General features: G+C 42.2%; 1 protein-coding gene across 5 annotated transcripts in view; it reads right to left on the bottom strand.

The window, feature by feature from the left end:
- The window catches only part of CWF19L2 (CWF19 like cell cycle control factor 2), a 60711-nt gene extending 49076 nt beyond the window's left edge, over positions 1 to 11635 (bottom strand). The window contains exon 1 of one of the 5 annotated variants that reach the window (XM_039718687.1): positions 11552 to 11635. In XM_039718687.1, coding sequence (XP_039574621.1) covers positions 11552 to 11617 — 66 coding nt within the window. In that variant the 5' untranslated portion in view covers positions 11618 to 11635. Of the gene's footprint in view, positions 1 to 2497; positions 2531 to 4291; positions 4542 to 11298; positions 11332 to 11551 lie in introns of those variants that run through there. The other 4 variants (XM_039718688.1, XM_039718691.1, XM_039718690.1 and 1 more) reach the window with 4 other exon arrangements.
- Positions 11636 to 12620: the final 985 nt, after the last annotated feature.

Genomic DNA, 12620 nt, shown 5'->3' with positions numbered 1-12620 from the left:
AAAGTGAACAACACAATGAACTCAAAAAAAAAAAAAAAGCCCACTACATATCTGTGTCCAAACAAAACACCCTTTTAAACTTTTCACTGCCTATTTTCTTAGCAGTTTATCCATGTTTATCCACATGATAAACTTTACAATGCACTTAAATGCAAGCAAAGCAAAGCTGCTACCCAGACTTCTTGATTTTAAACAAAGGAATATTGTAAAACTAACAAAAAATAGTATAAATCAGCTTGAAAAAAGAGGCAAAGACTGAGACTTCCATCTCTAGAATGAAGCTGACAGTCTACAAAGGTGAATGCTACCGCTTAAAACTCAAAAGGCAAGCATAAAGAAAGAGCTAGGAACACATTCAGACATCTATTCCAACATCAAAACATGTACTAGTTTACAAGTAAACAAAGTAACAAAAGAATGAGCAGGACTACAATTCAGTGGAAGTGAAATAGCTGTTAAGTATAACATAGCATCACTAAAACCACCCAGGACTCAAGAAAGTGCAAGTGTGTTTCCTGCAACTTCTCCATCATACAGAGAGGAAACCCCAGCCACCCTAAGCCAACACCCTTGAAAATTCATGCAGAAATATATCAAATTGATATATTCTCTTCTAATCTATGATGGCTCTTTTGTTTTAAAAATATGCTCATCTGACTAAAACAAAGTAACTAAATATGCCACATTTTTGGACAAGTGAAGGATAATAACTTCAGCTTTGCAACTCACAAGATGTCTACAAGCCACTGACTCCAAACTTAAGCTTATAACTGGACAGAGATGAAACAATGGAGATAAAGGGAACCTGAATACAGTTCTAGATGGAAAAAAATAAAAACAAAAACTCTGACTCCAAGCTTGTTTGCTCCACAAGCAGACACAAAACAAGTTGCCAAGATGTAGATTGAAGAAAAAAAGGCAGGCTTTTCTGCATATTCCATTTCCCTTTGGTTGAGAAAGAAGTGCAGCTGGAGTCAACAGCTCCCTTCCACCCTTTCTGCAGTTCTCCAGCCCATAAATCTATAAATGCCACAAGTAAAGGCCACTCAAGATCAGCTTGTCAACATTTCTTCATTGTAGATGTTCTCTGCCTGTCATGGAAGATTTAGCCTCTTATCTTCTCCTATAACAACAAGTATATTTTAAATAACATTACTATTTTCTTCATGCTGCCAAAGTTACAAATAAAATGAGGTAATGTAATAAGTAAGGCACAAACTGAGCTTTTATATTTTTTATTAGATCTAAAAATAAACAGAATAAATGAAGGCAAGTATTTAAGTAATTGAGATACATCATTCTAATGAAAGAGGTGGATCATAATTTTGGCTGAAGTACACAAATACACATTTAGAACAGATTGACTAGAAATCATCATCAGACTATGGACTGCTGTCTCCTGAATACTCAACAAAACAGGATTGAGCAAGATGAATGTGTAGTAGCAGACTGACCACCAGGCTGTTTAAAAGAGAAAGACAGAAACAAAGGCATCAGATGGAAGTTTGTCCATATTTTGCATCCTAGACAAGGATACAAAAATATAGAATCTTAACAATATATCTATGCAAGATCAAAAAAAAAGAAAGAAAAAAAAATAAGAACACGGCCTAGACATCTAAAAATATGAAAGAAGTTATAATTTCACCTAAATTATCATTTTAACACAAGACTAGAAAGTTAGCAGCAATACCCTCTAAATCTTTCTGTCTCAAAAATCTAGCTCCCTCAAATTATAATATTCAATTTTTATTGTTCATGATACTTTTCCCTCACATACACATAATTACTTCAAGTAGAAGTGAGCCAGAAAATCTGCCTACACTGCTTTATTACTTTATTAGCTTCAAAACTTACCTTCATATTCTACTTTTCTTTTCAAAAGCTGCAGGGCTTACTAGCATGTCATAAAATGTAAAAAAAAAAAAAAAAAAAAACCACAAAAAAACCCCCCTAATTTACCATTCTATCTATGAGGACTAACTCTAATATTTTCACATCTGTCAACCCACAGGAGTCCAAGCATTTAATTCACATTAAGGTTCATTAATACTTACAATACCACAGGAATAACCAATAATTTATACTTTTTCCCCTTTACAAATGAGGTACATTTTAGGTCACTACAGCAATATTTTTCAGGTTTTTCTCCATAAATAGTGGATGATACATTTCTGAAATAACTCTGTTTCAAAAGTAATGCTTTAATTATGGAAATGCCTGTGCATGTACACAAGAAAAAAAAATAAGAACACGGCCTAGACATCTAAAAATATGAAAGAAGTTATAATTTCACCTAAATTATCATTTTAACACAAGACTAGAAAGTTAGCAGCAATACCCTCTAAATCTTTCTGTCTCAAAAATCTAGCTCCCTCAAATTATAATATTCAATTTTTATTGTTCATGATACTTTTCCCTCACATACACATAATTACTTCAAGTAGAAGTGAGCCAGAAAATCTGCCTACACTGCTTTATTAGCTTCAAAACTTACCTTCATATTCTACTTTTCTTTTCAAAAGCTGCAGGGCTTACTAGCATGTCATAAAATGTAAAAAAAAAAAAAAAAAAAGAAAAACTAATTAATTCTCCTGTCAGATTTACCATTCTATCTATGAGGACTAATTCTAATATTTTCACATCTGTCAACCCACAGGAGTCCAAGCATTTAATTCACATTAAGGTTCATTAATACTTACAATACCACAGGAATAACCAATAATTTATACTTTTTCCCCTTTACAAATGAGGTACATTTTAGGTCACTACAGCAATATTTTTCAGGTTTTTCTCCATAAATAGTGGATGATACATTTCTGAAATAACTCTGTTTCAAAAGTAATGCTTTAATTATGGAAATGCCTGTGCATGTACACATGAACTCATTATGAGCAACAACCTGTCATAGAAGGACAAGCATCACGCTACACTACACACTTCTGCAACATCCTAATAAAATTGCTGATGGTCTCCTTTGCAACAAAAAAGGTGAAGTGTAAGGCTGGCAAGGCACTCTGCAAGGTCTGTTGTTGTGGTGCTACAAAACCAGTAATTATTCTACACTATGTCAGCAATATTTGCCATGGTTGAAGACAGCCAAATTTTACAGACTTTACCACAAGTAGGTGAAAGGAGTTTGAATTTCACAGATCCTGCTGAATGCGGGAGGAAACCAAGTTCAAGGAAAGTGCTTTCTGGTTTCCATCAAGTGGGTTACTAAGGCCAGCCTGCCCAGTAGCTGACAACATGATCTTCTAAATGAATAAAATTTGCTCCAAAGCAGCCTGTAATACACTGCAGATGCAAAACCCAAAAGCTATAAAAATTACATCATGTCACCTCAGGAAGAAGCAGAAAAGATCAAGGACACTGCCAACAGCCAAGTTATAGGTCACACAATAAACTGAGCTTGTTGCACAGTGGTTCCTCAAGGATGCCCAGAAGGGATGGACACAGAAATCCTGACCCTACTCCTTTCTGATCTCAACACTATTTACTGTTTCAGTAAATGCCAGGGAAACTTTTCCAAACCAGCAGAAAGACCTTACAATTTTCCACCTATAACTGTGGTCAACCTCTAGTTCTTGAAATGATAATCCCCATGACTCAATAGTCAACTTCTTCATGCAAAAGAAGGAAGATTCCCTTTTCCTCCACGAGTAACCAGAAGAAAATCTACAGCACATCAGATCATTACAGAATTACAAAAACATTCAACAGAGAGAGCACCAGCTAAGCTGCTGTCCTGGCCACCTGCCACGGAAGGGCAGGGCTCCATCCCACACCACTCCTCTCTGCGCTGCCTCTCTCACATGCTCCCACCACCTCACCCACCCAGGCCTGATCCTGCACTCCAGTCTTAGGCAAGTCACTTACAGGTCCACCCTGACACAAAATAAATCCCACCGAAAGGATGGTGCGGCTTCCTGCAGAACAAGCTTACAAGTTGCCACTCTAGCAAGGTCATCAAGACTCAAGAAACATAGGGGCAAAGTGCACTTAGGGGGAAAGACGTGTGGAAAAAACTTATTTTCAGCAACAGCTTTCTGTTCAGAAAGTTCAAAAAATCTAACACCTAGCCAGTCTTTCAGACACCAAGATAAGGCATTCAAAATATCTACAATGAGTTTTTCTCTCTAATTTCAGGATCATCTCCTATACTATCATACAAACTACCCCACCATTTTAACTGTTTTGATGTCAAGTATCAGAAAGGTTGCTATGCCATGTATTACCACCCCATTACTTCCCATGACCCCAAAGCTCAGGGACAGAGAGCCCTGGTTACCTGAGTGCTTATCTCCAGGGAACTTGAACATACCCTTCTTTTGCAGCTCTGATGCTTTTATATCAATTCTCTGTCTGAATAACACACTTAATTTGGTGAATGCTTAGATTATTTTTTGAGTCTCAATATTCCAGTTATTGCTGCATCCACGAAGACTTCCCAAGGAGGACAACAGTGGAAACACAAGAAAGAGCTTAGCTTCCAACACAACTTGGGAACTTGCAACTTGAGTCTGAAGTTGCCTGCATCACCACCTCCTCCAGACACAGCTTTGCCAACTGGAAATGTCACCACTCTTGTCATTTTCACCTGCCAAAAGGCACAGAAGAAAGGTCACCGAAGCGACTATCACTTCAATCATTTAAGCTTCTTGTGATCAATAATCAAAAGTCAGATGTGATTTAAAGAGCAGGCTACAGGAGATGGCAGCCTTCAGTCAGAAACATCTGGGAGGCAGCAGAGGTTCAGCTGGTACACATGCAGACACAACAGATAACTAGAAACTATTACTGGTAGGAAAGCATAAATAGGTATTTCTTGTTAATGTGACATCTCTCTTCATCACTGACCTTCAAAAATGACCTGTCTGTTCAAAGATGTTGCTTGCAAAAATGCATAGAGGTGCTTTGACAAAAATCAAAAAATCTTTTGTGAAAAGGCAGTATTCATTTCTCAGTACCATTACTCTTCTAATAGCACAGATTGAAGTGCTGAAGTGCTTATTTCCTTCAGCAGATAGAGTTGGGGATTTAACAGTTCATGAAGGATTTAAAAGGGAAAGAACAAAAAGGAGATGCTTACTATTACAGCACAGAAGCAACTATAACCCCTACCAGAGACATGTTTTGCTACTAATTTCTGCCTAAGGAGAGATTTCTGTAATTTTCCACCAAAAACTGCAATGCAAAATACTGCCAAGCACTCCATCACCTCAGCAAATACTCATCACTGCAAAAAGACAACTGTTAGGCTTTTAGGAGGAAATACCTGATCGTACTTCACCAGCAAAACCTGCTGATTTCACAGCTTCTTCAGAGCTCTAATACTGTGAACTCAGTGATACTGTTATACATTGTTTGTTGTTTGCTTTTCTTTAATTTTAAGTTGTATTTTCAAAGAAAATAAAAAATGTAAACCAAAAATTAAAGGGAGAAGACTAATCAAAAGTATCAAATGAGATGTTTCCAAAAATAATGGCTTGTAAATCTCAAATCAAATTTTTCATAAATATAAATAAGTAAAACTAAACATGCAATTTCTTGTTTGTGCAATTAACTTGTTTTATTGTATCAATTTATTTTAATTGATTCAATAACATACATTATTTGACAGAGGTCTTATTTATCTATACTCAACTTCTGATCTGTCAGTAATCCTTAAAAATTAAAAGGCAGGAATTTCTGCACAAGGAATGGCCAAATCACATCACCCCTCAGAGGCTGAAGACTGAAAGACTCAAAGTCCATGGAAGAAACCCCAAGTAACAGAAGAGCAACCCTAAAATACAAAAACACTGTATGAAACAACAGATGCAAAAATAATCCAAAATTTGAAGCCTTGATAAGAAGTGCTCATGTCCAGGAAAAATACACATCTATGCACTTACCACAACACCTAGATTATTTTCTTGCTGTAAACTTGTAAACAAAAATAACAGTGTCATGAACTATCATGCTCCTCAAAACAAGATGCTGTTTCTGAAGCTTTCTAATGATTTGCATGTCAACACTTAATTATTTGATTACTGATCATTATCATAAACACTCTCAGCCGCTGGGTTTTATCAGTGCAGTTTGGAAGAAAGACTACACAAATAAAAGAACACACTTCCAAGATTTAAAAGAGAAATCTCGATCAATTAATTGTGTGGCATTTTGGTTCATCAAAACAAGTACAAGTTCAATATTTCATAACAAAAAGCTCCTTAAGGTGAGTTGGCTGAACATCTCATCTTTCCAGAAACAGATCTACTAAAGTACAATTATTTCTGAAAATTTCTTAGATTACCAGAAGCAAAGACTACACAGCTTTCCAACTGTCTTTCCCAAAATAAAGGGATTCCAGAATTACAATCACCAAGTAACTGTCTTGACTGCGTTAGCCAGCTGTGATAAGTTCCTGCTAACCACTTGCTGCCTTTCTAAGCAAGACAAACAAAACACAGAGAAAAAGTGTCACAGTAGTTTTTTCCCAGTTCTGTTCATAGAATCATCAAATATCCTGAGTTGGAAGGGACTCACAAGGATCATCAATGTGCAACTCCTGCCCCTGCAAAGGACACCCCAAGAGTCACACCATGTGCTTGAGAGCATTGTCCTAATACATCTTGAACTCTGCCAGGCCGGTGCTGTAACCTCCTCCCAGGAGAAACTGTTCCAGTGCTCAACCACCCTTTGTGTGAAGAACCTTTTCAGAATATCCAACCAAAACCTCCCCTGACTCAAGTTCAGGCCATTCCCTCAGGTCCTGTCACTGGCACCACAGAGATCAGTGCCTGCCCCTCCTCTTTCCCTCACAAGGAAGGTGCAGGCCATGAGGAGGTCTCCCTTGAGTCTCCTCTTCTCTACACTGAACCAGCCAAGGGACCTCATACACCTGCAGCCTCTAAGCCCTTCACTGTATTGGTTGCCCTCCTTTGGACACCTGCTAATACTTTAATGTCTTTTTATATGCTGGCACCCAGAGCTGCCCCAGCACTGGAGGTGAGGCTGCCCCAGAGCAGAGCAGGACAATCCCCTCCCTGAATCACCTGGCTGCTCCACAGCAGCAGGCAGTCCAACCATAACCAAAGTAAAGCAGAGAAAGTCAACACACTTAGGACATTAATCTGTTCTCACACAGGCAGCAACAAGTCCATTTCTGAAAAGCAGACAGCAGAGTATTGACATGGCAACTATGACATCCTCATGCTTTCACATTATAAAATGCTGAATTGACTTTTCACAGAAATAACAGAGTATTTACAGAAGGAGTCTTTTAAAAGTTGCCATTTTCCATAGCTATATTAGGTTATTTGGTCCATAAATAGGAAAAGGCAACATGAAATGAATTGTTTTTTTTTTTTTTAAAGTTTCATTTCTAAATTTCCCTATCATCCAAATAAGCAACAAAGGAATCTCTACAGCTTCCTTTGGCCCACATGGGCTTGTATACAATAAAATGCTTATTATACACTTCTGCTAACACATTCTAAAACTTTGGTATAGAGAAGGAGGCAGGGGGGAAACTCCTAACCTTCAATATGTCTCTCCTTACTTCAACTTTTCATTGTTACTGCAAGGAATAGAAATAGCTCAAGGACATTCATAAAGTGATGAAGACCAATTCCACAAGCAACAGCAAAGAAAATAATTTGATCATTAATGTATGTTTCAGTATTACTCAAATGCACCCAAGAAAATCTTTGAAAATCAGAGAATCTGACTTAGCTTTAGATTGCCTGGAAGTGAAAACATAACAATGTGGAACTATAACACAGACTCTATACTGTCACTTTCAGTAAGAAGCTGAAAAGTCACATTGGGAAGGTTTCTCATCAACCACATAGGGACCAAGCATCTCTAATGGTTAACTTCTGTAGAAAACACTATAACACAGACTCTATACTGTCACTTTCAGTAAGAAGCTGAAAAGTCATCAACCACATAGGGACCAAGCACCTCTAATGGTTAACTTCTGTAGAAAACAATGTCTTTGTCTCCAGATCCATTCCTACACACCACAAAAAATTTACTTGAAGAATCACAGTGGCTAGTATTTCACAAATTATACTCCATTCTGTTTCCCTGTACTGGACTTCTTGGTGCTCTGACATACTCAGAACTGAGAATCTAAACTAGTATCCCAACTAAAAAATGTCCAGCAATGCCCAGGAAAGCTAAAGTGTATACAGGCTTAAGTTCAAAGTGAGCCATCTCCAAAATATTCCTGAATCCTCCAGCAATCTGAGGCTCAACAACTTTTCAATCAACAGCTTCCAACAAATACTTTACATTTTAGGCTATTCTTGTTTGGATGGAAGTGCAGTGCTTGTATTTGCAACATGCTATTCAAGAGACCATACAACTTCTCTGTGCATCATCTGAAAGTTCACTTCTTTTGTCTGCTTTAAACTGGCTACCTGAAAAATCCTTAACACAACCTAATTGTTAACCTGAAAGAACCATCAGGTAACACTTTCTGTTCCCTTCTCCATATCATTTAACAATTTTACAGAACTCTCTTGCATTACCTTTATTTTCAGCCTACCTTTCCTTGTCTCAAAACCTCTGGAGTCCTTGGCCAGTCTGCACCATGATCATCTATCTCTGCACCTTTCTTCCCACCTTCTCCAAGGCTGTTTGGTTCTTCTTGAGATGCTGGGACCAGGGCTGCATAAGCTATTTGACATTACACAGAAATGGGTAACATTTCTGTGCAACCACTTTCTTTGTTCTTTATTCATCTCACAGTAACTCTAACACTTGATCAGCTTTTGTCTAAGCAATGATGTAGCATCTTTATAGAGCTATTTATTCCCCAGTTTTGAATGGCAAAAGCCAATGCTGAGCCCACTGCTGTACAAAGAAAATCAGCGTTTGCCTTACTCCAGAAAATCAGGTTTGTACACTCGGTTTTCTTTAGTATCACACAAATATGGCAGATACAATGTTAAGATATTCATGTAGGAGTAATTTGTATTCATGGCATTTAAAAATATGCTGAAAAATACAATGATGGTCTGTTTCTTGCTCAAGTCAAAGAAAATTACAAAATTCAACAAACATCCTACATGCATACCTTTTCATACACTACAGCTTAGCAATAAGAAAAAATATCAGATTTGGTTTCATTCTAAAAACTACAAACCACTTTCTCTAATATTCTTCAGCAAGGCTGATGAGCAGAATCTAAACCTACAAGAATATATCAAGACTGAGAGTTAGGACCTATGACTCTACAGTATCATCAAAGAACTCTTGAGACATATCCTAACAGCACAGCCCAGGTGCTGAAGCAGCAACTCTTTGAGACATACCCTAAGAGTGCAGTGAGAAGTGTAGCCCCCTGCTCAAGACACCAAACTTCCTAGCAACTACTGGAACTGTGCCAAAGACAAGCTGTGCCCCAGGCAAAAAGGCACAGCTTTGCACAAGCCCCTTTGCACACCTCAGGGGCCAGCCAGGAGAGCAGGCACTCAGAGACACTGCAGGAGCCAAGGACTCAGCAGGAGGAGCCCTGACCATGGCACACTACTGGAACTGTGCCAAAGACAAGCTGTGCCCCAGGCAAAAAGGTTGTGAACTGGTGCTGCCCCTTTGCACACCTCAGGGGCCAGCCAGGAGAGCAGGCACTCAGAGACACTGCAGGACCAAGGAGTCAGCAGGAGGAGCCCCGACCATGGCACACTTAGGCTGCAAGGGTATAAAAGCTCAGAGATTCAGTTGCTCAGGGTCCCTCCTTGGAGGCAACCAGCTCAAGCTGGTTTGTGTTTTGCACCATGATTAAATTGTTGTAAGGATCCAGATGTCTCTGACTCTTCCATGGAAAAGCCGGGGTCAAGCTGGTAAGGGAAACTTGTCTGACTGAGTGTGAGTGTTGTGTGCAGGGAATCACGCAGAGCACACGCTGGCTCACTGGAGCTGCCCTCCACAAAGGGGCTTCAGTGCCAGCAGTGACAGCCTCGGGTGATGGGAGTGAATCCTGGGTGGGGGACTGTGCTTCCTGAAAGGTCAGCCAGGAGAATTTCCTTAACGCCATCACTGGAGTTTTCAAGACATGACTGAACAGAGGACTAAATAATCTCACCTAGGCTCCCTTTCCCACAAGGGGCTGGACCAAGGGATCTTTCAAGGTCTTTCCAGCCAGGGCTGTCCTAGGATTCTAAGCCAGCAGCATTGGCCCAGGCAGCTTGCTGTCCAAGTGGCACCAGCTGAGAAGGAAAGGCAAAGTAGGATAATAGTGCCTACATCAGCTTTGCTTGCTGTTAAATGTATTTTCTGAACATCCAAGAGGGTTGAACTGAGAAAAGGAGAAGTTTAAGTAAAGCAACAGACATCTTAACAACACCAACAAACTTTTGCAGGGTAATGTGATTCACTAAGTTAAACAAAATTCCCTTCAACTGCTTGTCAAAAGGGAACTTTCATTGCCAAGAAATGGTTCCATAACTGCACAAAGAAGATGCCCACCATGATATATAACATAAAATCCTCTCTCTTTCTGCTTGGCCTTGAGAAAAGGCATCACTGTTGTGTAAGCATCAGGCTATCCAGGCCATTTCCCCACTACTTTTTTTCTGACAATATCTTTGCCCAGGAAGATTTGGCTGCTGCTTACCCTGGCCTTCCTTTTGTCAAAAGCCCATAATCATAACACTGTTCTCTTTCCATACTCTGTCTTTCTCTTACACTTCTCTAGTTATTCCCCCTTAAACCCCAAAACAAGCCATGTCACTTAAGTGATGTGTGATTTGTGACTTCAGCATTCACTCTACCTACAAGTCACAAGAATCACCACAAATACCAAAACCAGGCGGGTTCGACTTCAGCATTCACTCTACCTACAAGTCACAACAAGAATCACCACAAATACCAAAAACAGGCGAGTTTTGAACAAAATGCATCAGGACTAGCACGGGTCTCCAAGTCACAGCAGCTCTACCAAAGCACCTGTGAGTGGGAATCTCCTAATTCCTGTCTTACAGTACAGCAAGTAATTGATCCTACAAAATCAGGCTCCCACTTCTTAACACGTGCACACAACTTCAAGTTGTTACCAGAATGTTGCAAAGGAGGGATACAGGCTCTTTAGGAAAGACAGCCCTTAAGACAAGGGGGAGTCGCCTTTTGTGTCTCATTGAAGGAAAGGCTGAGAGCTGGGCCTATTCAGTCTACAGAAGGCCGGGAAGTGAGGGTGGTGTCATTGAAGTATAAAAAGATCTGAAGAGAGAAGGTAAAGACTCCTGCTCTTTCCAAAGGTGTAAGCACAGAAATACATAATAAATGAAACGCCAAGAGGATCAATACCACGAGCAGCAAAACGCACGACATCAGGCGGCTGTCAGGCAGAAACTGCAGACGGCGTCCTGCGGCTGTGGGTGCCGCAGCCCAGCTCCCCGGGGCACCGAAGGGGCTCTGCCCCCTCCCCACGGCGTCCCCGCCTCCGGCTGCCGCGCCGGGGCAGCTTCGGGAGCGCACCGACCCCGCAGGGCACCCAGCGCCAAGCCTGGGCAACGCTGAGCAGCCCCGGGGCAAGGCTGGGCCGGGCCGGTCACCGCACCTGTGCCAGCAGCGCCTCCCGCTCCCGCTGCTCCCGGCGCCGCTCGCCCTCCGGCCCGGACGCCATCCGCACCGCCCGCCGCAAGGCGCGCAGCGGCCGTACGGCAGCCCCGCCGCGACACTGTCGTGAACAGCGTGCCGGGGAATGGCGGTGGGGGGGGGGGCGGCTCCTCCCGAACGGCCCGGACGCCATCCGCACCGCCCGCCGCAAGGCGCGCAGCGGCCGTACGGCAGCCCCGCCGCGACACTGTCGTGAACACCGTCCCGGGGAATGGCGGGGGGGGGGCGGCTCCTCCCGAGGGGCTGTGGGACACGGCGGGAACAGGAGGGACAGCCGGGCACGGGGGCACCGCGGGGACAGCTGGGCACATGGGACACGGGGGCTGGCTCGGTCCCTGAGCCCCTCTGTTCTCGGCGGCGTCCGTCGCGACGCGCTCGGCTCATGACAGGGTTATAGAATCATGGAATATCTGTGTTGGAAGGGACCCACAGGGATCATCAGTGTCCAGCTCCTGCACAGCACCATCCCCAAGAATCACACCATGTGCCTCAGAGCGCTGTCCTAGTGCTTCTTGAGCTCTGCCAGGCTGGTGCTGTGACCGCGTCCCTGGGGAGCCTGTTCAGTGCCCAAACACCCTCTGGGTGAGGAAAGAACCTTTCCTTAATATCCAACTTAAATTCCCCTGACTGAGCTGCACACCAGTTTCCACGGGTCTGTCACTGCTCACCACAGAGAACAGATCAGTGCCTGCCCCTCCTCGTCCCCTCACAAGGAAGCTGCAGACTGCAATGACATCTCCCCTCAGTCTCCTCCAGGCTGAACCCACCAAGTGACCTCAGCCGCTCCTCAAATGGCTTCTGCAGTCCCTTCAGCATCTTTATTGCCCTCCTTTGGACACTCTCCCACAGTTTAATGTCTTTTTTACATGGTGGCACCCAGCACTGCCCCAGCACTGGAGGTGAGGCTGCCCCAGAGCAGAGCAGAGCAGGACAATCCCCTCCCTTGCCCAGCTGGCCATGCTGTGCCTGATGCCCCCAGGACAGGGTTGGCCCTCCTGGCTGCCAGGGCA

Source organism: Passer montanus, unplaced genomic scaffold (genome assembly GCF_014805655.1).
Source record: "Passer montanus isolate IOZ18808 unplaced genomic scaffold, ASM1480565v1 scaffold4, whole genome shotgun sequence".
NCBI classification, from domain to species: Eukaryota; Metazoa; Chordata; class Aves; order Passeriformes; family Passeridae; genus Passer; species Passer montanus.
This window is presented reverse-complemented; position numbering and strand designations above follow the sequence as displayed.